At 57.0% G+C, this 25,163-nt stretch overlaps 1 protein-coding gene across 3 annotated transcripts in view; it reads left to right on the top strand.

Moving 5' to 3' along the window:
• VAC14 (VAC14 component of PIKFYVE complex) overlaps positions 1-25,163 on the top strand; it is a 98,218-nt gene that overhangs the window by 32,905 nt on the left and 40,150 nt on the right. For all 3 annotated transcript variants that reach the window (XM_080643565.1, XM_080643563.1, XM_080643564.1), the window contains 3 exons: positions 1,318-1,462; positions 1,730-1,795; positions 16,843-16,999. In XM_080643565.1, the coding sequence (XP_080499691.1) occupies positions 1,318-1,462; positions 1,730-1,795; positions 16,843-16,999 (368 nt within the window). The remainder of the gene's footprint in view (positions 1-1,317; positions 1,463-1,729; positions 1,796-16,842; positions 17,000-25,163) is intronic.

The following is a 25,163-nucleotide window of genomic DNA, read 5'->3' as shown; positions in this document are numbered from 1 at the left end:
AGAGAGGTTGAGTGAGTGGGTGATGGGAGCCCACCGGTGCCGCCCCAAGTGGTCTGTGCGGGAGTTCCCTGTCTGTTTAAGGCCACCAAGGTCCTAAATGCTGGGTGTCCTCGGGAGACCCCAGGAACTTCCCACCTCGGGGCTCCCGGGGAAATCTCAGTGGCAGCCCTGGCCAGAGGCTCAGGCTTTGTGCTGCTAGAGGATGGAAGTGCCCATTGTAGCCCCCGAAACGAGCACTGTGGGGAATCATCAAACCATATTAAGTAGCAGTTCCGTTTAGCACTTACAAAGCTCAGAGCTGTGCCCTTTAGGAATTCACATCAAATGAGCTTCAGAGAAGCAGCAGGCGAATTAGGGAAGCACAGGCATTGAGTTCCTGGTGCAAATGAATAATTGAGCAGCCTGGAAATACCACAGAAGACCATTCTGCACAGGTGGGAACTAAGGCCCGGCCTGGTCCTCGGGAAAGGCGGCCCTGTCACTCCTGTCGTGGTACCCGTGGGCGAATGCAGTGTGACGCATAGCCCCTCCCTAGCATCCTCGGGTTTTCTGCCCATGCCGTCCCCATCCCCGAAAACTCCAGCCTCTGGGCCCATGCTTCGGGCAGAGGCCTGATGTCTGTGTCTCAGCAACACCAGCCCTCTCAGCTGCCCAGCAGGACTCCCTGCCTGGAGACCAGCAGGGCTTTGGCCAGTAAGGCCAGCGTCTGTGTCCCGCTGAAGCAAAGCACATCTGAACAGCTGCGTTTCTCAGGCCGAGGCCGACTTCCCCTACCAACGGGAATGTCACAGTTTCAGAGGCAACTCAAGGCTTCTCACTTAGGCTGCCCCTGTGTTGAGTGCCCTGGGGGACGACAGACAAAAAACCACAGTCCCTGTCCTCCCTTTAGAAATGTTCTTCGGGTGCCTTGGGAAGGCGCTGTGGGGCTAAGGGGTGTTATCGGGGCCTTTTCCTGGACTTTGTGGACGTGGTGGCTTTATTTATCACAGAGGGTCTGGACTGAATGTGCTGAGGGTGCTCCCTAGCCTCCAGCCCTGAGGTCTGTGGGGGCCCAACTCAGTGACACTCGAGAGGTTTTCTATCATAGCAGCCAGGCTAGTGCTGGTCAAGAAAAGGGGGAGTGGGTGGGCACCCAGCAGCCTGGCCCTCTTCCTCCCGGTGTGGTTTCCAGGAGGGAGAGAAAAGGCCTGGCGACCGTGTGTGCTGACCGTGTGTGCCGTCTGCGCTTTACGCCAGGTTCTGAGTGTGCGGGGCGAGGTGGTGCTGGGCTCGCTGGGGAGGGCTGCAGTGGCCTCAACTCCTCGGTCTCACCCCCAGCACTGAGAGGGTCCCGGTCACCCTCCACCTCGACGGGATTGTGCAGGTGCTGAACTGCCACCTCAGCGACATGGCCATCGGCATGATGACCCGCATTGCCGTCCTGAAGTGGCTTTACCACCTCTACATCAAGACTCCCCGCAAGGTGAGCCCCAGCCTCGTGGGCCCAGAGGTCCCTCCCAGCCCGGGGTACTTTCCGGGTCCACCTTGGGTTCCGAGGGCCTGCCCCTGCATGGTAGGGTCTGGGTCATTGCAGCTCTGGAGAAACCCTGACAAGCAGGGGCGTGGCGGGTGCTTGAGGAACCTTCAGTGTCGGGAGTGGGGAAGGTGGTCCGTGCAGGGGACCCTGTCCGAGCTGAGCCCAGGCCTGGAGCAAGGGAGAGCTCACGGTGCCCTGCTCTCCGCTCCACAGATGTTCCGGCACACGGACAGCCTCTTCCCCATCCTCCTGCAGACGCTGTCAGATGAATCTGATGAGGTAAGTGCACAACACCCCTCCCCTATGACATGGCTTCCTGGCCGTCCCTTTGAATGACGTGCGCTCTTGTAGCTGATAGGTGCTTGTTTTGTTCTCTTAAAGCAACACCCAGAAAGTGCCCTGTTCCTCATACCTGGTAAGATGCACCAGGCAGAGGGAAAGCTGTGTTTGCTGCCCTTGGCTTTGAGAGTAAGGACTCCTCCTCTGTTGGCACCCTGGGTCAGGGCATCCGCGAGGAAACCAGTCTGCACAGGGAGCTCGCTGGCCCAGGATGGCAGTGGAGAGTGACAATGGGGAGCATGACTGTGGGTCAGGCGCCGAGTGCTAGGTCTGGCCTTGCTTCATTGCCTGAACTTGAGCAAGTCACGTCTCGACCCTGTGTCTCCTTTCTCCCATGTTCAGTAGGGTAGTAAGAGCACATGGGTGGTGAGAATGAAACGCTTCTCAGAACATGCCTCGGTGCCAGGCTGCGCACACGCTGAGCACTGTGAGTGCTGGTCATGCTATTCATTGCAGCTGGGCTCCATTTTGACCTCAAGTTTGAAGTTGGAAACTTCTGCTTTGCTTTGTTGGGGTCACCAAGAGCTGCTGGTGCAAAGGCACAGAGTCTGGCCCAGATTCCAGGCAGCGGAGTAACCCCGAGTGGGAAGCTAGCCGATGGGGGGGAGCTGGGCTCTGGGTCCTTCCGCCATCTGGGGGCTCCTCCAGCCGCACACCTTTCCCCACACCGTTCTCGGCAGCATTCTGTTCCGGGGAGCTAGGGCAGGTGAGTCCTTTTTCAGGGGCAGGATTTGTAGCTGAGCATTGCCACTTGCCAGGGTGGCATCCCGTCTCTACCCACACCAGCTCCAGGCTGCAGGTCAGATGCTGGCTGCTGTGCCTTCGCACCCCTCCTTCCTTCTTCCAGGCCCTGGGCAGCCATGGGTTCCAGGCAGAGCTGTTATCCTCCATGAGGCCGTGGGTCCCTGACTACAGACTCCCACAGTGCCCACTGGGAACATGGGAGTGGACAAGGGCTGGAGGGTGGGGGAAAGAGGGACGTGGCTCACAGCTTCCTATGGAGTAAGCCACCTCGGTCCTCCCTGGGCTGGTACCAGGTTTGTGTGGGGCCCTGTACCACGGCAGCTGTCCTCAGCCTACACCTGAGCTGAAAGGAGATGCAGACAAGCAGATGTCTGCACCTAGGTCCTCTAAGGCAGCGGTTGCCAACCGGTGGTCCGTGGACCACGGGAGGTCCGTGAGGTCTGAAAGGTTGGCGACCGCTGCTCTAAGGTAATCGGTGTTTCCAGAAAAATCCGAAACAGATGGTCTGGGAATCTGTCCTTGACCCCTCCTGCATGCCCACTACATACACACACATATTCAAGCAGCCACACACACACCCTCTCTCCCTTGCCCCCACCACCACTGCAGTGCAAGCCCAGGTGGACTTGGCCCCATTCTGCCTGAATTGAGAGTGACTCACTGCACAGTCACAGCCCTCATTTCAATACAAAAAGGAAGAGAAGAACTTGGCTGATTGGCTTCTTCCCTAGGATCTCACTGGAAGCAGCTGAGTTTTCAGTCTTTTAAATGGAGTTGTTTAATCCCATCCAGCTCTCTGCTTGCAGTTGGTTTTGTGTGCGTGAGCCTTTAGAGGGAGTGGGAGGAGATGCAGTCCATTAAACAGCTCTGTTCAGGTCTCGGCTGTGGAAACTCCATTTGCTGAAGCTCCAAATGTTGTCAGAGCTTTGGGGCACATCTTGTGGGTCTCGGGTGCGGCTAGGATTGCACCTGCTCTTGGGAACAGTTGCGGGGGTGGGGTGGGGTGGGGTGGGGAGAAAAGAGTCCTTGCTTTCCCTCTAGGGAATGGTTGGGACCTTGGTAAACAGTGGTGAGTCCTGATTCTGCCATATCCTGCTTCACCAGAATCACATTCCTAAGCGCCCCCTGCCCAGTCTCTTTGGCGGCTTTGAGGGCTTACTGGGTACTTGGCAATGGACAGCCAGCCATGAACAAGACAATGTCCCCCTTCTCCTGAGATATCTAGAACAGCCCTGATATCAACTCAGATCTCCCTGGGGTTCAAGACCCTGAAGGCCATTGAGTCGAATCAAACTACAGCCAAATGGGGGTGGGGTGGGGTAGGGGGTGAGGGGATCTTCCTATTAAAGGCTCCTGGAGTCTGATGGACACAACAGTCCCTGCGAGGTCGTTCGTCCAGCCCGGGGCCTCAAGGCACAGCTTTTCCCACATCTTGGATGATTCTTAATAGCGGCTTACTGTCTGAAGCCATTACTCTGCCAGGGACTGCTACACCCTTCACTCAGAGTGTTGAGAGAGGCCTCAGCAATTCTGTGGGAGAGTCCTTTTTGCAGTTCAGAAAACAAAGGCCTTGGGAGGTTAAGTAGCTTGCACACAGCTGGGACGTGGTGGAGCACACTCAGAACCAGGTCTATTGGACTCCAAAGCCCATTCCTTTAGTCACATAACTACCATGCCTGTGTTTCACCACATGCGGCCTGGCTACCCCCTTCAGAACCAGCTGGGGAGATGGGGAGCTCGTGTCTAATTGTATCATCCTCCTCATTTCTGGCCACTTTCTCTTGTTCTACAAGTTCTTGAGAAGAGTTCTATTTGGAGTGTTAAGGGGTGTGTATTCTGAGAAAGGTCTCCCTTTAGCCCCCAGACCCTTTGTCCACTTTTCTTATTGATTTCTAGAAGCTCTTTGTATATTGGAGACATTAGATTCATCATCTTGTTGCAAATGTTTTTCTCTCCCAGTATGATTGTGATTAACGCACGTGCTTCTCGCCCTTGGTGAGAGCCGCTGGCCTCAGGAGACAGAGCGTAGGCAGGTGTTAATGATGCAAGAGCTGGGCTCAGGGAGGGGCGGGCTGCAGAGACCTAGCTCTGCCCTCCACCAAGTTCCGTAGTCCCGCCGGCACCTGGCCCCGTGGGTATGTCTTGTCTGCTACTAGTCCTCCATTCTGTCCCGGTGCCAGCTCAGTAGTACACAGCCTTCTGACATCCTCAGTTGTCTCTGTTTTCCGTTGTTCAGGATAAGTGGCTATTTGCTCAGTACTGCCTGCTCCTTGCAGACTTTGTCTGAAATTCCCTTTCATCAGAAAGAATTTGAAGGTGTCAAATTGATATTCTTAGCACCAGAATAGAAATCCTCCCATTAGCTAAAGATCCACTTATTTGTTTTTACGTGACAGTGTGCCCTAATTCAACAGCGTGGAACACAGGCACATGCTCAGAGCTTCCTACTGGACGCTGGTGGGGAGCTGGGGCCCCTTCTTCCCCTGCCGGGAAGATGGAGTTGTTGGCTGCCTCCCAAGCCTGAGCTACCTGAGTGAGCTCTACCCGTGAGCCCCAGAGGACAGGTCCTCTCCATGTTCCTGATGGTGTGGCTGGCCCAGGAGGGGCCTCAGGTCACTCCTCACCCCCATCCCACTCCCAAACACAGCTATCTCCCACTCCGCATTTAAAATCCTCAAGGTGTAACGGTGGGTACTTGTCATTATACATTTGTCCAAACCCACAGAAGGTACACCAGGAGGAGTCCTAATGTAAACTATGGATTTGGGAGGATAATGATGGCATCAGTGTAGGTTAATCAATTATATCCAATGTGGTGGGGGATGGTGATAATGGGAGAGGCTATGCAGGGGCAGGTGTATGTGGGAAATCTCTGTGCCTCCCGTTCAGTATTGCTGTACACCTAAAACGGCTCTAAAAAATAAAGACTATTTCAAACAAACAAATGTAGCACTTTTTTTTCTTTTTTTTTTTAATATCAGTCTTAGGAGATACCTGGAGGGAGTCTGGTTGCCTCTGACTGAACGTAGAGTCCAGGCAGTTGGCCTCCAGACCTGAGCTTGAATCCTAGCTCCCGCCCCTTCCCAGGGACCTTGGGCAGGGAGTCCAACCTCCCTGATTTGATAGATGGGACTAATGATGTCTACACTTGCCTCATAGGCCATTGTTTAAAGGGATGGTGAGCCCTAGCTGCTTTGGCTCCGTGGATGGAGCATTGGCCTGTGGACTGAAGGGTCCTGGGTTCCATTCCCGTCAAGGGCACGCATCTCAGTGGCAGGCATGTCCGTCCCCAACCAAGGTCACGGCTCATGTGGGCGGCAGCTAATCGATGTGTCTCACATCAGTGTTTCTCTCCTCTCTGTCTCTCCCCCTCTCTTCCACTCTCTCTAAAAAAAAATCAATGGAAAAATATCCTCGGGTGGGAATTAACAAAAAATAAGCAAATAAAGGGATAGTGAAAGCTCCTGGCCAGAACCTGGGCCATCGGAACAGCCTGTCTGTCATTACAAGTTCTTTAAGGAGAAGTTGGGGAATGGGCTTTTCACTGTGATGAACTCTTCCCACCCCGGAGCAGGACTCATCCCGTTTACGTAAGTTGTCTAGTAAAGTTTCAGGGTCTTACTCATTATGAAGTTTACTATTGGTGTTTCATATTTTTGTTGTGATTTTGAGTGGCATCCCTTTCTGGTAATACTTTCTCTGCAGCGACAGTGCAGCCTGGTGGTGAGGAGCAGGGCTGTGGGGTCTAGAGGTCCCAGAGTCCTGTCCCTGGCTCTGCCACATGTTGGTTGGCCTTGAGCAGGTGACCTAGCCTGTCCAAGCCCAGTTTCCTTATTTGAAAACCAAGAGTAATAGTGAAACCACCCTCCCAAATGAGATCATGAATGTAAAATGCTCGGCGCAGGCCCAGCACCTGCAAACAAGTGGTAAATGTTGGCCCCTCTGGTGCTGGCAATGATTTCTGTGAAAGGGCCCAACGGCAGGGACACTGAACTCAGGAAGATGGGCTCTGTGTTGCCCCAGATCCTTCCTGCCTTGGCTTCAGCAGCACAAGTCGGGACAGAAGCTGATCTCTGTCTTTAGGACCACACAGGCCCTGGGCAGATGGCCAGGGTGGGCAGGGTGTTTGGGGGCTCATCATCCATCTCCAAATCTTAGAAAAAACAAAGGCAAAACAGTAGGCAGCAGAACTGGTGCCCTTCTCCCCTTTTCCACCTTCTCGGCCAGCCCCCTGCACCCTGTTGTGGAGCTGCCTGGGCAGGAGCAAGGCCCCGTTGTCAGCAGGTTGTGTTTGCAGCATCGCAGGTGGGAAGGCTCCCAGCTGCTGCTCGCCTAGGGAAAGGAGGAGGAATGACGTCATTGGCAGAGCACCGCCTCAGGGCCTCTTGCTGCTGCACCCTTGCTCAGAAGCAAAACCTTCCAATTCCATTGAGATCCAGAGGGCACACCTCCCCAGACTTTGCTCAACACCTCAGAACTGGGGTGTTCTTAACACTTACAGCAGATGTTTCCAGCCTAGAAGAAGCACCCTTTCTCTCCCTAGTTTCAGAGCAACCATAAAGAGAATTGCTGATGGGAGTTTATAGCTTATGTGACTGGTATAGGAGCAGGGAAAAAAAAGAATGAGAACCCTGGAAATTTGGAGGGTAGGATTGTGAGGGCATTATTTGTGGCAGTGCTAGAGTTTCCAGCTCAGCAACCTGCTAACTGCAGGAGAGCAAGGCCGGGGTGCAGCCATGACTTAGGAGGCTGGGTGCAGCATGACTTGGGAGGCTAGGGTGCAGCCATGACTTAGAAGGCCGGGGTGCAGCCATGACTTAGGAGGCCGGGGTGCAGCCATGATTTAGAAAGCCGGGGTGCAGCATGACAGGAGGCCGGGGTGCAGCCATGACTTAGGAGGCCGGGGTGCAGCCATGACTTAGAAGGCCGGGGTGCAGCCATGACTTAGGAGGCCGGGGTGCAGCCATGACTTAGAAGGCCGGGGTGCAGCCATGATTTAGAAGGCCGGGGTGCAGCATGACAGGAGGCCGGGGTGCAGCCATGACTTAGGAGGCCGGGGTGCAGCCATGACTTAGGAGGCCGGGGTGCAGCCATGACTTCGGAGGCCGGGGTGCAGCCATGACTTAGGAGGCTGGGTGCAACATGACTTAGGAGGCTAGGGTGCAGCCATGACTTGGGAGGCTGGGTTAGGGGTTAAGTCTAAGGAGTGATTTGAGGCACCTCACAAAAGTACTATGTACACCCCAGCAGGAGTGATGTGGCCTGTCCAGGGCAGGCCTGGGGCCTTCCCTGTCCTCAGTCCCATGGAACATCTCACAAGTGCCCTGACCAGCAGGGCAGCATCAGCTCTGCTCTTTGGTGTAAAACTCAGCCTATTAACCCACTCTGCTCAGGACACTCAACCCCTCACCTGCGGGGGGGCGAGGGGGGACGCTGCAGGGAATAGGCAGGGATGGTTTGGGGGAGCGGGAAAGGGCTTCATCTGTTTTCATGGTCCAGGTCCCAGGAGAAGTGGAGCAGAACTGAAGGGCTTCTCAAACCTCTCACAGGAGAGCTCACCAGGGCCTGACAGAGAAACAGGTGGAGACTCATGTTAGAAGCCAGCAGGGTGGCTGGCGCTATGCTGTGACAACACTGCTCACTCTGCCACCCTGACTGGCAGCCTGGGCCCAGCCCCCGGGCCAGACTGGGGCGCTGCGTTTGGCTCCCTTTCTCAGGGAGCAGAACCCTATGGTCCTATCATGTCCCTTGACTTTCCTTCTCCTAAGGAACCCTGTCACTTCGGTCTGGTGTGTTAGTCAGCTAGGCCCAGGGACTCATCTCTCTGCTTAAGGGGATTTAGTGAGTGACAGCAGGGACTCCTGCATGGGCTCCCACCGGGGGAGGCCCCAGACCTGAGAGCTGCGCTGTGAGGAGGGGCTGGGAAGGCTCTGAGTCCCCACACGTTCCTCTCCTGACTCAGGTTCCAAGGTGACTGGGCTGCGCTCTCCTGTCCCAGAGGGAGGGCTGCTATTGGAAATTGGCCATCCCTCCATGTCTGCCCAGAAATGAGGGCTCCCACGTCATTAGAGGCCCCTTCGTTGGAGGGCGGCTTTGAGAGCCGATGACAGCCCGCTCAACACCCCCACTGCTGGCTCCGTTCGGAAACCGTGGTGGGTGCTGTGTGTCAGACCCCATGTGTCCGTGGGAGGGGACTGGGACAAGGAGAGGGCGAAAACCCAAGTTTATGAGGTGGCTGTGCCTTTCGGGGGCATTGCATCTAGTGTCTTAATGAGCCTGCGGCGGCCCTGGAGTGAGTTTAATTTTCCCCAGTGTGACATAAAAGGAAATGCAGGCGTGAGGAGGGAACTTGCCAAGGTCACACCGCCAGGAGCCAGAATTGGCAGTCGCGTCTGTCTGATTCAAGAACATCTAAAACCCCACACAGGGTGTGCCCTCACTGCAGAGCCCCGGCCCAGCGGGTGGGGGCACCGCTTTATCCAGGCCACGCCTCCCACTGTGCCGTTCAGCATTTTGTCCTTGACAGAGCAATAGTCTGGTCGCACCTTCTCTCTGAGCAGTTGACTGTGACCTGCCGGGAGGCTGCCTTGGGCTGTGTGCTGACCCAGGGCCCCCAGCTCCCACCAGTCCCATCCAGGAGTGGGCCAGTGGCCGGGACGCAGAGGGCCGGTGTGGGAAGCGGCCGGTGGGGAGCAGGAGGGCGGGCCTCTGGTCCATGCTGCCCCGCTCTGTGCCACCAGCAAGTCCACAGCGTCTCCTCACCTCAGTTTTCTTCCCTAAAATTCGGTTGGACTGGATTGTGTCAGTCCCATCCAGCTCCAACTCTGTGTGGTCCTGACCCCGCTCCCCGGAATACTAATGCAGCCTGCTCAAAAGTGGACAGTCTTCCGGAAGAATGGGGCTTGTTTTTCCTTCTCATATCCTTGCCTTGGTTTTTATTCCACTCCCATTTCCATTCCATCCACTCTCCAGAACAAACCAAAACAACCCCTCAGTTCCGAAGATTTCTTTCCCGTCAGATGGCATGACTGGGTCAGATGCCAGCCCAGAGAGCCGAGGGGTAGATGTCAGAGCCCAGAACTTGGTTCCTCTGCCAGCGGCATCCCCCCCCTCCCCAAGGTGGGGAACAAGCTGGGCCCCACAGGATCATCCCAAATGAGAGGCATGGACCCGTTCCTGCTGCACCCCCCGCGGTCCTGCCAGAGACACGGAGCTCTTTTTTTTTTTTTTTTTTAATTTATTGATTTTTTACAGAGAGGAAGGGAGAGGGATAGAGAGTTAGAAACATCGATGAGAGAGAAACATGGATCAGCTGCCTCCTGCACACCCCCTACTGGGGATGTGCCTACAACCAAGGTACATGCCCTTGACCGGAATCGAACCCGGGACCTTTCAGTCCGCAGGCTGACGCTCTATCCACTGAGCCAAACCGGTTTCGGCAACACAGAGCTCTTGTCACTCAGTTCTCCCTGTGGCTGACCTGTGGCAAGGAAGAGAATGGGACCCCAGTCACAGGCCCCAGAGACACCAGGCCCCCACAGCCAGCAGAGAGGCACTGGCAGTCACCGCTAGGGGTCCTAGGAGGACTAAGAGCCTTTGGCAGGGAGGAGAGACCAGCAGGGTAACTGTCCCAGAATCAGGCCTGGCGAGAGGGACTCCGCTCCGTGTGTCTGCACTTTGCGTTTTCGGTGCCCCACCTCAGCCACCCTCGAGGAAAGGGAGGACCCACAATCATTGCAGCTGGCCTGGCAGCATTCACTCCGGGATGGCAGGTTTGTGTGCCGGGTGTGTTTTAGTGTTTATTCTGTCTGGATCCCTTCCAGTAATGAGCAAGTAAGGACCCAGAGCCAGCACAGCAACTGGCTGAAGTGGGTTGTGCTGGGGGAGCCTGCTGCCTGGCCCCCTGGCTCCTGATGACAGAGCTGGGACTGAGTTCTTCCCCATCGGCACAAGAGCGAGTCCATGAAGGGGAGCTGGGCAGAAGCCCCACAGCAGAGCCACCCAACCAGGGCTGCCAGCAGAATCCCTGGAGCTTTTGAAAATCCAGCTGCTCGGGCCTCAGCCCAGACCTCCTGACTTCCCTCAGGTGGGCCTGCTGCCTGGGCACTGGCACTTTCCACAGGCCCTGGTGGTTCTCATGCACATCTCCGTTGGGGAACAGCCGGGAGGGGCCAGCATTAGGATCCTGCTGGGGGTCTCCGGGCCCTGCCCCTGCTCTCAGCCCTGATGCCCTCCCTCCACAGGCCTCAGAGCGGCCAGGCCAGGACCCCATTTTCACCCTGTGCCCTACTCAGTGTTCGTGGCATCTTCAGAAACCAAAATTTCTCCCAAGATGTAGTCAGTTTTTTTTCCCCTCTGGAGATGGCCACAGCTGAGTCAGCTGAATTTCCCTGACAGCGTCCTGCTGGCAGCTCACAGAGCCCAGAGAGGCTGAGATGAGGTCGTCTCCCCGTTGCTCACAGGAAGAGCCGCCCCCCAGCACTCGCTTCCTCCACACCAGCCCCTGTGCTGGGCTTCACTGAGTGTGCGTGGTCTGGTTCATCTCTGTTGTGTTCCCCGCTTTACCCAAGAGGAAACCGGGGCTCAGAGAAGTGAAGTAACTTGGTCAAGAGCTCAGCTCAGATGCTCCATGGAACCATGTTTGTCATGCACACACCCCCATTCTTCCTGCGCATGTGTCGGAAGTCCCCTGTGCATTCTCTTGGCCCTCATCTCACTCTGGGGATAGGCTGTGTCCAGCACCTAGCAGGCACTCAGAGACATTTATGAGAAAGTGAACAACTAGGATGTGGGGAGGGTGGAGAGCTGATCCCACTCGGCCTGCCCCGCTCCCCTGAGCCCTCCTGCTGGGACCTGGCCATGCCAAGCAGACAAGAAGCTGGGCCCGGAGAAGAGCCTGCCTCCTTGGCCGGCCAGGGCTCAGTGTAGCAAGTGCAGGGGGTTAAGCAGAGACCTGGAGGCAGGCAGGACACCAGGGAGCTTTGCTGTTCTCCTGGTTGCCATGGACCGGTACCCTGGAAACAGCTGGCCCCTCGGCTCATCGCCTGGTAACCGAGCCATAACGGTGCCTGCGCTGCTCCAGTGCTGCCCTCGGCACAGCAGGCCCTTCCCCATCCCTGCCTGGCTCCTGGGGAGAACCATAACCCTGGGAGCAATGATTGGCATCAGCAGGAAGGAGACCCTGGGGGTGGGAGGGAAGGGGAGTTGGGGGGGGGGTCAGGAAACCAGCTCCAAGTTGTCTTGCCCCAGGCTGGCCTTTCTCTTCTCTACCCTCAGGGATGGCGGCTGGAATGTTTTAAGCTGCCAGAACCCACACTGTTATCTACTGTTAGTAGAACTTAGCAGTAAGATTTAGGTGCAGGCCTTTTGCATATTTTTGCATATATGGCACAGAACTAGGGAAGGATTTCAGTTTATTAAAAATGAAAAAGAAGAGAGAGAGAGGAAGGAGTTAGAGGCCCCACAGCTTCCGTGCCTCTGCCCTTACTCTCGGCTCAGCTTCCAAGATTCAGGAGCGGCCCGGCCTGACCCAGATCTCAGGCTCTGCGCCCACTGCTCTGGGAAGAAGCATCAATTCAGCCTGAATTCACTCTCCTGCCAGCACCTAGTGTGTCCCTTGGAAGCACTGTTGCAGCATCCTCCTGGCCGGGACTGGAGAGGGCCCGGCTTGGGGATTTCCTTCGCTCTTCACAGCTGGGAGGCTGAGCCATGGGACATCTGGGGCACAAGCAGCTGACCAGTGGCACAGCCACACTTTGGACCAAAGTTTCTTAGAGATAGTGAGTAGCGTGAAGTGGGCGGCCTCTCTGACCATCCCCGTGGCAGAACATCTTCCATCTCCTGCCTGGCACTGTAGGTCAGCAAGTACTTATCCAACATCTGCCAATGCCTCCACCTGGGACCTCATAGTCAGGAGACCGCGTGGGAGGTGAGGATGGGCCTCCCAGCCTAAGGGCCTGGCTGTGCCCAGCTCTGGGTCTCCAGCCGTTCCTACATGGTGCAGGAGCAGGCAGCACCTGGGGGGAAAGAAGGGACCTCCTACCACAAGAGGTTTTCCAGGGCTGGTCTGTGGACGAGGTGCTGGGACAGGGAGTGCCTGGGCGGACCATTAAGAGAAGGAAAGGAAACAGCCACCATCCCAGAGAGACTGTCCCTGTCGTGCTGGACGCAGCACGTGGCAGCCTGCAGTGGCCCCATCCGGATGACCCCTCTCTCACTGAAAGGTGCCCCTTTGCTGGCGTCAGGTCACCTCCTACAAGGAAGGGCTTTCTCAGGAATGCCCTGGCTCCCTCGTTTTTGCTCCCCAAGCCCTAGCGGGTATGAACCCCTCACCACCTCCTCTGCGGCCTTCCCCTCAGAGTTGCTTTGTCAGATGTTTTGCACACCCAGTTGCCACTGACCCTTTCACTCCACTCCAGGATGAGGGACCAGCTGATGTGCCTTCCCAGCCCCCAGCCCCCGCCTGTTGCCATGGTAATGGCAGGCACTCTTGTTCCTGCAGAATATTGCTTTCTTGTAACCTTCCTCCCCCCCCCCCCACACCACCACCACCACTTCTTTCTCTCACACAAAAAGAAAGCACAAGTGTTTTATATTCATTTTGCAAAAAGCTGTGTAGCGCATACTAATTGGCGTGGCTTCCTCCTGCTTGAGCCTTTCCCGTTCTCGGAGCCAGGATTACAGGCCAGGCAGGCATGGGCCCAGCCACTGCTCAGGAAGGAGAGCCAGCTTGGTTTCTAGAGGCCAAGCAGCCGTCTGTAACCCAGGGCCTTTCGCCCAGGTCTTAAGCAGGTGCTTCGTAAGCATGGCTGCTGAAGTCACCCTGTCCTTGTCCTAGAGCTTCCTATGGGGTCCTCAGGGGGTGGAGCACCAAATCCCTGGCTGGACACACAGACTCAAAGCCACATCCAGCTGGGGGGTTGTCCCTCTGTTGCCCAGTCCCAGGGCCCCTGTTGGCATCGCCTTCCAAGGCCTTCCCTCCCTAGGGGCCTCCTGGCTGCTGAGGCAGAGCCTTGTCCTCGGCCTCAGAAGCATCAAGTTCAGCCCCTGGGCTGAGTGGGGTTTGCTGGTCAGCTGGGAGAGGGCCAGTGATCCTGGCTGTCAGAGAGCCACCGTGCGCCCCAGAGTGGCACCCCAGCTTCCCTCCTCAAGGCATTCCTTGCCTTCCATTTTGACAGCTCCTTCCCCCTCCTTGCCTGTAGGAGGCTGTGTGTGTGTGTGTGTGTGTGTGTGTGTGTGTGAGAGTGTGTGAGTGTGACACACCACTACACGTGGTGTGACCCCAAGCTGGGCTGTCTGGGGACCAGAGATAAATTTTTTTATATGTAAGCACAAGGGAGTGGCTGGGATTGCTGCAGGAACCTGTAGGTAAAATTTCCGGCTTTAATTGTGCAATTGAAGTGTAATTTGCATTCATTTGCCATTTGGTGTTAAACTTCCTAAAATAAGAGAATTCGCAGTGTGAAATATGCAGCGTTGCTGGCTGCACTCCCCAGTGGGGCCGGAGGAGGTGGTGCAGAGACACGCAATGCAGATCCTCTGGGGGAAAAGTGAGGTCTGCAGCCCTCATGTGTGCACCACTGTCCCAGCCCCGTCCCTACGCCAGGACTTGCTCACTTGCTGCATTTGACGGCCCGGGTTTGCTGCCTGGAGGCTGAGTGCCCCTGTGCACCTGCTCTGCAGGCCTGAGAGGCGGGGCCTGTGGCTCCAAGGACTGAGTGGCAGGAGGGGTGCAGTGGGGCTGGCAGGTGCCAGGAGATGTAAAAACACAGAGGTTGCCCCTCGGCCCCCTTGGTCCTGTGAGTCTGAACCAGGTGTGAGATCATGGGGGTCAGTGAGGGTTCCCCCCTCAGGCCATGGGCTCAGCAAGAGCAGATTGCTCAACAAGTACCACTGGATTGGGAATCAGTGTGTCTATTTGGGATTTTGACTTGGGGTGTTTTTTGAGATAGAATCCACATACCATAAAATCACCCTTTTAAAGTATGCAACCCAGCGTTGCATACTGCATGAGTATACTTTGCCAACAAGGTTGTGCAACCATCACCACTAATTCTAGAACATGTTCTTCACCCCAAAAAGGAACTCATTAGCAGTCACTCCCTGTGTCTCCCTCCTCCTGCCTCTGGCAACCTCTAATCTCCTTTCTGTCTCTGTGGATTCGCCTGTTCTGGACATTTCACATAAATGGAATCATCGTACAGGATGTGACTTGCACATCTGGCTTCTCTCACTCAGCAAAGTTTTTGAGGTTCATCCGTGTTGGGGGTGTATCAGAACTTCATTTCTTAATATCGCCAGATAGCATTCCCTGGGGTGGATATCGGAGTATCAGTCAATGGACGTTTGGGTTGTTTTCGCTTTCCGGCTGTGATGTGTGCTGCTCCGTGAGCGTTCCTATGGAAGCTTGTGTGTGGACATGTTTTCAGCCCTGTTGGGAGTAACTGTGTTTCACTCTTTGAGGCCCAGTTGGCCTGCTTCTTGCCTCACTGTTTGATTTTGGACAAGTCACTCCCCCACCTGGACTCCCTGGTCTCCTTTCGCCTCCCGGATGTTTACACAGCGACTTGCTTGGATAGTGAGCATCTGAGTGCACATCCTGCGAGGTGGGGCTCGGGCTGCTCCGTTGCTCAGCGCCACACTCACTGCTCTGCTGTCTGTTCCCACATCTCACCCTCTGTGTCCTTCCTGCCACTGTTGGAGCAGAATGCCCTCTGGGGGCCTCCCTCGGTGGCAGCAGAGGCCTGGGCCTTGCTGCTTCTGGACCTAATCCTACCCGGGCTCTTGGCCTGAGCACCAGGCAGGCAGCCCTTGCTCCTGCCATCCGTCTGGACTGCTTAGCAGCCACACTTCTCAGCCAGCATGGATGCATTCTCTGCAGGCCCAACAGTCAGACTCCCAAATGTGCAGAAGGCAGGGGTACAGGTTGCCTGCAGGCCCTGGGTGGGGCGGGTCTGACTCACCTGCAGCCCCAACTCCCAGCACACGGGAGGGACAGCTGGGATGCCATGGCCCACCTGGTGAGGCTGGTGTACGGCAGGGCGGGGAGTGAAGTTACTGTCTCTCGGAGATTTTGTGCCGAACACACCAGGCTTCTGGGAGAACACTAGGGGCCAGAATGGACCAGCAGGTACGGGGCTCAGCTGCACGGCCAGGCTGCAGAGGGGACCCCAGGAGAAGTGACAGCAGGGTCAGGGAAGGATGGGGTGCTGGCACATTAGTTGCCATGAGACAGGAACTGCTTTCAAACTTTGAAGAGGTTAGTGGCTTTTTTTTTTTCTTTTGAGATAAAATTCTCCCTTTTAAAATACACGTTTCAGTGGTTTTATTTAGTATATTGATAAGGTTGTATAACCAGCACCACAGTCTAACTCGTGAACATTTTCGTCATCCCACAGAGCGCCCTGGAGCAGCTTGACCTTGACTGTAGTCACCACATTCCACTGGCTGGCCTGGCCTCCCATGGTACCCGGGCCACCCAGAGCTTTCTGTCATTTCCACTGGTCCAGAGATCTCTGGATTGTAGGGCAGCCCTGGGGGACCATGTGACACAGCCCTGACTTGAGCGCACACTGGGGACTGTTCTCTATGCTCACCTCTGCATCTTCCTTGGAAGAGCTTGGCAGGCAGGGGTCAGGTTCGGGGCCTTGCTCCACTAGCTTCTGTGTATGAGCGCTGCAGAGGCAGTGAGAACTGAACAAGTTAGGAAGTCTTCCGTCCTGGAGCCCAGAGTCACACCCCACATGTGGAGGGTCCTCTGGGATCTGCCATGGCCTGGTGTCTCCTCTGCAGAAGGATTTGTCCTGTGACCTGATGCTGGGCTGGGCCATGGCTGCCGCACCCAGGAGTGTGGCCGTGAGGGCACTGCTGGGTCATCGTCGGGCACAGGCAACCCAGGAGCCCTGAGATGTGTATTGCACAGGCTGCCCTGGTGCCTGAGTCCCACATCCCCTGGGGTCTCCTCTCGTCCCCAGCCAGGGACCAGAGAGGAGTGGTCATGGGAAAGGTGGCTTCCAGGCCTCAGATTCCAGCTTCCTTCCTGCAGTCGCTCCTATCCACTGCCTGTGTTCTCTTCAGTTCAGTCCTTCGTAGAACGTTTTGGGCACCGTTATAGCCATAGTCTTGGCCACTCTCACCAGCCTGTTGCCCTCTGCAGACCCCTCCCTACCTCCTGGAGGAGGCTCTGTCTCCAGCCACAGCTGCTGTGGAAGTCCTTGTCCCTCATCCTCTGCTTTTCTCCCCAGGTTATCCTGAAGGATCTGGAGGTGTTGGCAGAAATTGCTTCCTCCCCTGCAGGCCAGACAGAGGACCTAGGCCCCCTCGATGGCCCTGACCTCCGGGCCAGCCACTCCGAGCTTCAGGTGCCCACCCCTGGCAGGGCCGGCCTGCTGACCACTCCCAGTAAGTATTCCCCTGATGCTTCCGGCCTCGGGGACCCTGGGAACACTGGTGCTCGATCTCGTCCTGGACTGGGCCATCCTCGGGGCTGTCCCTCTCGAGCCTTGGAGTTCTGCCAGGGTGTGAGGGTCAGTGACGGCCATTGTCCAGGAGGCAGGTGGACCTTGCCATGCTGCCACCTCCTGGCTCACACTCCAGCCCCTGTAAGAGACGCTGAGTCCCTTTTCCTCACCTTCCTGCACCTTTCATCCGTTGAGCCACTGGCTTAATGTAAAACCATCTGAGTCAGCCGATGGCTTCTCCCTGGGCAGCGTCTCCCTGGTCAGGAATCAAGGGGCTTTGGAGTCAGGGCTCACAGGTGGGAGACTAGGCAGCCATTTCCTTCCTCACCGAGAGGCTAAAAATAGCTCTCAACATGGCAGGCAGCCCAGGCAAGAGACAGTATAATTCAAACAGCATGTTTCCGGGAGTGCTTGGCCATGAAGGTGGCGTGGCGTTCCTGGTGCTCCCCCTTGGAGCTCCTTCCAGACATCAGGTGGCCCTTCTCCCAGGCCAGGGCTACTCCCAGCACCTCCCTCCCAGGCAGACACCAGTTCCCTCCAACGACACCGTCCTGGAACATGCCCAGGGGTGCGAGTCCGTGGGAAAGCACCCAGCGGGCCTTGGGTGTTTGCCTGGGGTGTCTCTGTCCCCTGTGCGGCTCTTGACACCAGGCACCAGGTCCTAGACAGCCCCTCCTCTGGTGCAGAAGCCAAGTGTCAAATACATTTGGGGCCCATCAGCAGCAGCTCCCCTCCTGCAGCCCCACCAGGCTGGGCCCGAGGACACCTGGGGCACCTGCAGGCCTGCCTGCGCCGGGCTGCGAGGTCGTCACAGAGACCGCTCCTGAAAGGCATCTCCCGGTGACACTTGGCGTCAAGCCCACCCTGCCCTTGCAGCAGGGTGTCCTGTAGGACCCCAGGCTCTAGGCTGCCACCGCTACACACGCTCTGCCTGCAGCTGGTCCCAAGTCCCAGCTGTTCCTGTAAAGTAAGGAAGGAATGAGGGGCTAGCGGTAGGCCAGCTTCCTTCTTGTTTCCCCAGGATGCAGGGGTTTCCTTGCCAACGAGCTGGTTTCCTCTGGGCAGTCAGAGGCCATAGTCAGGGAGGCACCCACATCCTGACTCGGGACCCGTGCTGAGGTTCCCACCCTCTGTCCCACAGCCTAGGACTCCGCTCTTCATCCTGTGTCCCCAAGTCAGCACTTGAGGGTCAACCTGAAGTCCCCAGGACCGCTGGCAGGAATGCCACAGGTTGAGTGTGGGGGTAGGGCCTCCATGAGAGGGGAGGAGCAGGAGGCTCCTCCTTGGAGAGGGCAGGCCTGGAGGGTGGGGACAGGGTGGCACTGATACCTGACTACCAGGAGAAAGCGGCCCAGGGCCCAGGCCAGCCTCTTCCCCTTGTCCGAGCATCAAAGCTGAGGCAGCACAGCCCCGGGCAGGGAGGACACCTTGACCTCCCACGACTGTGCTCCATCTACAGGGTGGCTTTTCTCTTCCTCCCTGGCACAGAGAAGTGCCAGCGGAGCCCCGCAGGCCAGTGTGCACCCAGGGTCTGTTGTCCGGGCTCATCATGACTGAAATGCTTACTTGGGGTGGAGGGATGAGCCAGAAAGAATAGCTGTGAGTGGCCCAGGTCACTCTGGAGACCTAGGGCCTGACCCAGAGAACCCCAGGAGAGGTCCTGTGGAAGCAAGCCCTTTCAGCCGCTAGGGAACAAGGGATGGGGGTACTTGGATGGCAAAGCACTCAACCCCAGCTCCTGTCCCCACCAAGATGGGAGGGCCACTGATGCGTGTCAGGCCCTAGTCTCATCAAGGCTGTAGGACCGCTCACATCAGCCAGGGGCTCACCCGGATGCATAGACAAACCAAGTGTGCTGGACAGGAATAAATTCCATCCTGGGAAGAACACCAAAGAGGTGCTGCAGCCAACAGTGCTTCTTGCTGCGTGGAGTCACAGCACCGAGGGCCACACGCTCTCAGCCTGAGACTCGTGTGCACTTCAAGGAGTGGGGACCACCTCTGCATGTGCGTCCACAGCTGGCACGAGATTTTTCAAATGGGTCCGTAATTTTAAAAGGTCAAGTTCATAGCAGTAACAGAAGAGCATGGGAAGCCAGAGCTGGGCCGCAGCCGCCTTAGGGAGGGCACGCAGCAGGCCCTCGTTGTGGAGGGCAGCTGTTAGGTCCGAAAGCACTCGTCCCTTCGCAGGCTGCTCTTTGTCAAGTTGCTTTTAAGGCACGCAGCAAGGGGGGCATTCTGTTTTCATCTGGCTGTGCACATTGACAGTGGCCACAAGGCCAGACCCTCTCCTGTTTGGATTCTGTTTTCCTCTGGCTCTCCAGGGCACAGCTCCGAGAACTCGCAGACTGCAGTGCTACATCCCTTTAGGGTAGATACTCCCACCCCATAAAGGAACTTTCTGGAAAGCCAAGGAGGCAGGAAACCTAGCAAAGATGAAATCAGTGGTGTTCCTGGGGAATTGAATGGCCTGCCTGTGTGTTGGGTCCAGAAACTCAAATGGTGCAGATTGAGTCAGTGGTGGGGGAGCGGGGCCCATCGCACGCCTGGATGGTGCTGTGTTGGCCTAAATGTGCAGCAGCGGTCCCCGGGGCCGCAAGGCAGAGCTGCCCACATGGGATTTTCCTCTCGTCCGTCCCAGTGTAAACATCTCCCTCCCGTGCAGAGCTGTGTGGGCTGAGGCCGTGGTGTCGCTTCTCGCACGCCCCCTTCATTCCTGACCTTTGCAGAGGCCCCGGCTGGGAAGAGGGCCGCCTCTGGTGCAGTCAGGAGGGAGCCAGTGGAGAGACACTGTTTCCCTGTCTCCCTAAGACTGGTTTGGTGAAATGAAACAAACAACCTTGGTCTCCTGTGACTTGGCAACTTCTGTGCCTTCTCTGCCTGCCTATCTCTACTCGGGGGGACGACAGCCAAGGCTGTGCCAGGCTCTGGGAAGAGGAGATGCTGAGCCCACCTCAAGCCGACCCAGGGCCTGACCCTGAGCCTGTACAGAAGGCGCAGCAGGAGCAGGCGGCTCTGGGACCGTTCTCCTGTTAGAGACGTGCTTGGCCCTCTTAGAGACATGCCTGGCTGGCTTGGGGCTTGGACATCCCAGCTGCGGAGCGGGAGCCGCCTGCCAAGCACAGCAGCAGTGTGGCAATCCGGGGCCAGAGGTCAACTCAGGACTGATGTTTACCCCTAAAACCCAGTTTTCCCTGTCCTTCCCTCTGGCCACGGGCCCATTCTTGGTGGGATAAAACTGCTTACATCAGGGCTCTCTGGTCCAAGGTGGAGTATGACCCCAGCTCTAAGAACATGGACAAAAATGGAATGTTCTGATTCAGTTTTGTTCCTTATAAGCCCAGGCTGGTGTGGCCAAAAGCAGAAAGAAGTTCTAGAAAAAACCTAGAAAGCAATCCCTGGGTGTTTTTCCCAGTAACAACTGTGACTGTGATGTGTGGAACTCTCGTGAGGACCAGGCTGCTCTGAGCGCTCCCCATGTGCTCAGCACCTCACCGTGAGCTAGCTCAGCCCTCGCTGAGAGACCACCGCTGCTGTCACTGCAATAGTGCCGACCCAGGGCCTCGCCTGAGCCTGCTCTCTTCCCCCCACACTCAGGAGCCCCCGTGAACTCCAGCCTTGCCTAGCACTGGACTCTACCACCGACTGAGAGAGGAGCAGAGCAATGGTAGCCAGGCCGGCAGTCTCGTGGGGGTACGGGGTCGTGACCCCAATCTGACAGTTCTTGGGGGTGGCCCTCTTCGCAGTGACTTCAGGGATTCCATTCCGGCCACAGGTGACCTCTTGCACTTCTTCCTCCATCTCCTGCAGCCACACCAGACGGGGTCCCATCTCCCAAGAGCCTTGCTCTTTGAGCCTTACCAGCCCTTCTTCCCACACGCTGTGTTCAGGCGCTGGGGTTGGGAAGATTTAGGTTCACAGTCCATCTGTGCCCCACCTGCCCTGTGACCTGGGGCAAGTGTCCTGCCTTGGTGCCACCCTTCCCTCCTCCGTTGATTGGGCGATGGGTGCTTGTGGGCTCTATGAGCTCTTCCGTGGAAGGCGCCGGATAAATGTCCTCGGCGGGCCACATGTGGCCCGCGGGCCGTAGTTTGAGGACCCCTGTTAGACCCTAGTTTCTCAAGGTGCAGGCTATGCAGCCTCAGCATCGCCTGGAAAAGGCGTCCTCAAACTACGGCCCGCGGGCCACATGCAGCCCGCCGAGGACATTTATCTGGCCCACCGGGTGCCGCTGCCTGTCCTGTTTAGCAGCCAACTCTTCCCGGGCCCGCAATGCGCATAGGAATTTGTTCATAATTTTTTTTTTTAAACTATAGTCCGGCCCTCCAACGGTCTGAGGGACAGTGAACTGGTCCCCTGTTTAAAAAGTTTGAGGACCCCTAGCCTGGAAGGTCATCAGAAATGGAGGCACTTGGGCCTACCCTAGACTCAGAATCGCATTTTATCAGGATCACAGGTGCCTTGTGTGCTCCCCACAGTCAGAGAAGCACCAGCTCAGCCCGCAGGGTCTGTGGTACTCACCTCTGAACCCGCATTAGTCAGTGCCATCTTTCAGAGTCATTATAATGGGGGCAACAGAGCTGGGTCTGAGGCTCACCTAGCACCACTGCCCAGGCCTTTACTGGCCACCAGATGGAGAACCCGGCCCCCTCCCACCCAGGCCCATTGCTGTTGACAGTCTGAGGGCCCTTCCCCCTTCCCTGTCTCCAGCACTGCCCGTGGCCCAAGCTGCTTGCTCGACAGCCCTGCAGCTCTCCCCTGGTGCAGCCCTCTCCACTGCCATATCAGCTTCTGGTTCCTCTTGGACCCCGCTGGGGCCCATTAGCTTATCTCTCGCTCTGAACCAGGCAGCTGGAAACCTCCTGGATTTGGGTGGCTGCCCAGGGCAGAAGGCTCCCTGACCTCAGCCGGGCTCGCCCCCAGATTCTGCAGGCTCCACAACCCCCGAGACCCTGTTTCACAAGAGCCCTTGGCCTCCCTCTCTCCCAGGGAAGCTAGCCCCTCCCCACTTGACCCCCTTGATTCCAAACTAGCCTCCCAATCCCACAGCCCCCTCCTCTGAGCACTTCCTGTGCCAGGAACCGTTAAGCTCCTTCTCCCTGTGAGGCTCACAGACAGGAACCCCCACCCTGGAGAAGGTGTCACTTCCTGAGAGTGCCCTGCCAGTTAGCGACAGGACCTGGGTCTCCTCTGGGTCCCCTGGCCCTTCCCCGCATTCTCAGGGCAGGGGATCCATTCCCACTGGAGGGGCCAGGAGGAGAGAGACAGGAGGGTGGGAGTGAAGCAGGACCCTGCTGGGCCTGGGCTGGGCGGCTAATGTTTTCCCATCTGGTTTTGTTGAACTGTAACTCACGTTGTGTATTGAGGCCAGAGCTATTTTTATCCTGACATGTGAGGCTCCTTCACGTCATAGCCACAAAACTCAATCCAAAACATCCCAGGGAAGGTTGTTTGTGAGCCGTTCTGCAGATTCTCATGTCGCCACATCAGGTTTCACTTAGCAACATCTGCGGGGCTGGCTCCCTGGCCGCCCACCCCACCAGCCTGGTTTTGTGTACTGAGTGCTCCCGACAGCATCTGTCTGCCCCTGGATCAGCGGCCGTCACGTGCGCTTCCTGCCAGAGCCGCTTCTCCAAACCAGAAAGGCGAGGCGAGCGACATTTGGCTGCAGGACTGGTCCTCAGCAAGATTAGGGAATGAAACTCCTCAGTCCCCCAAAGGGCACCTCACTCCTAAGACCCATGGGCAGGTTGTTCTCTTTCCCCTCTTCCTGTGCCCCAGCCAGACAGCTGCTCCTCCTCTCTGGGCCTGGATGACTGTGCTGTCCACATCACCTGAGTAAAAGCCTCTTCGTCCTCAGCAGAGCCTCAGCGCAGGGGAGAGTGTGCAGAGAGCAAGAGCCAGAAGTGTGCGAAGTGGCCGTGGAGGGAGGTGCTGTGAGCTCCCACGGGCTGCAGCAGGCAGGCATGAGTTCAGTGGAGAGAGGCCTGCCATGCCCTGTGGGAGCCTGGAGTGGGTCTGTTTCTTCTACCCCATCTCCTCCTCCTGTGCCTGCAGCCCTGCCCGAGAAGCTCTTAGTTCCACCTCCAGCCAACAGGGCCTGAGGACCAGGGAGGTCAGAAAAGTGGCCAGTGAGCCCGTGGGAGGCCGAGGCTGGGAGATGAGGCCCACACCCCGTCCATGGTGAGCACCGAGACGGGCCCAGCCTTGACCAGCCCACCCAGAAAGTGTTCCCCACGCCCACCCCTGCCCCGAGGACTGCCTGCCCACACATGTCTGCAGTTGGGATAGGATCTCGCTGAGATTTACCGGCTCCTACTCTCTCCTGTAAAGGCTTCTGCCCTCGAGGGCAGTGGCCCTGACCAGAGTCCCTCTGGCATGTTGGAGCCTGAAGGGCAAAAGGCTCCACCCCGAAGCTGGAGGCCCAAGCAGGCCAGGCCCAGACAGCTCCCCCAAAGCTCCCCCACACTCTGGCCTCCCGCCAGCCAAGTCTCAGGGAAGGTGGCAGCCCTGCGCTTTGTAGTCTTAAGTGGTGGAAGGCTGAGCCCCATAGGCTGTCCCAGCAACTGTGAGAAGGCGAGTCCCTGCCAGCTTCTTGGTGATAGGGCTCTGCCCTCCACCTCCCACTAAGGGCCGCAGCCCCAGGGCCATCTCGCAGCCTGGACTTAGGGAGTTGCTGATTTGGCCCTTGGAGGGCTGTGGCTAGGAGGCCTGGGAATGTGTCCAGAGCAGCCCCATGCTTTCTCTTCTGCCATCTGTGGTCAGCCTGTCAGCTGCGAGGTAGCAGGTCTCCCTCCCTGAATGTGGGGTTGGTTAGGGTTACAGGTGAGCCCCTCTCCTCCTTGCAGCCTCCCTACCTCCCAGTTCTGAAGTCTCCCCGCTCAGAGACAGCCCGGACTCTCCTCCAGCCCTCAGCCATTTGCTCTGAGACTCAGCGGGAAGAATGTTCGGTATCTGGGTTATGGCATGTTTGCTAATAGCTGCCCCTATTTATTGGACCATATGGCAGGCTCCAGGCCCAGTACATTACATGTTTTATCTCATTTAATAGGGGTTCTTGTTGTCCCCACTCTACAGATGAGGAAACTGAGGCTTAGACTTGGCCATGGTTGCACAGCCAGTTAGTGGAAGAGTGAACATCTGACCTGAACTCAGGTCTGGTGGACGCCCAAGCTGAGCACTTAAATGCCGTGCTCAATGCTTCCTACTGCCCCTTGGAGGCCAGAACAGCTGGCACCTCTCCGCAGTGCCTGCCCAAGACACCCTGCCCCCAGGGAATGGAGATTGTGGCCCCAGTTGGGGAGGATTTCTTTATGGTTTTTGTCTGTGTTGGTCCCTTTGTCCTTTGGAATGCTTGGGAGCCTAAATGGCACTAGGCCTAGAAATGGGGTGGGATGGGAGTGCACATACAGAAGCAAGAAGGGGACAGGGACATCACAAACAAGCACCCAGTGAGCTTGTCCACACCCACCTCCAGTTAGCGAGGGGGTGGCCTAGCCTCCAAGCCAGGCCACGACGGGCAGCCCAATTCATAGCCTCAGCGTGGGGACAAGAGGAGGGGCTGAGAGGCAGCTGGGCTGCCTCAACAGCTGTACCTGCAGCCACCTCCTCAGAGATCAACTCCAGCTGGGCCTGGGGTAACATGATCTGTAAGAATGTGACACTTGATTCTGCAAACAGCCCCGCTGGGCCAGGGAGCAGAGACTGTTTGCCATTCCAGAGTCACCCAGGATCTCCCGGGCCAGGCTGTTCCGGGCAGGAACCCAGAACAACACACTGCAAACAAGTTCAACGAGGCCCACACTTGAACTGGGCTTCTCACGCGGCCCTACACGGGGCATCAGAGCTGTCTAGGTGGTTCTGAGGAGAGAGGACAGTAGTTTGAAGGTGTGGCTCCTGATAAGAAATCCTTCCACAGTAATTCACAGGCTGCATTTCCAGTTCCCACCACTTGCCCAGAAGCACCGGGGGAAGATGTAAGGGAAGTCTGAGCTCAGCAAAAAGATAGCTACAGGGAGAAGGTTGGACTGCTGCGGCCCGGCCAGGGCACCTAATGAAGTCACCCCTGGGAGCCCCTCTGTGGGCTCGCTCCCAGTGCTCTGGGTG

Source organism: Plecotus auritus (genome assembly GCF_963455305.1).
Source record: "Plecotus auritus genome assembly, chromosome: 10".
In the NCBI taxonomy this organism is placed as follows: domain Eukaryota; kingdom Metazoa; phylum Chordata; class Mammalia; order Chiroptera; family Vespertilionidae; genus Plecotus; species Plecotus auritus.
The sequence above is the reverse complement of the archived record's forward strand: the minus strand, read 5'-3'. Positions and strand labels throughout refer to the sequence as shown.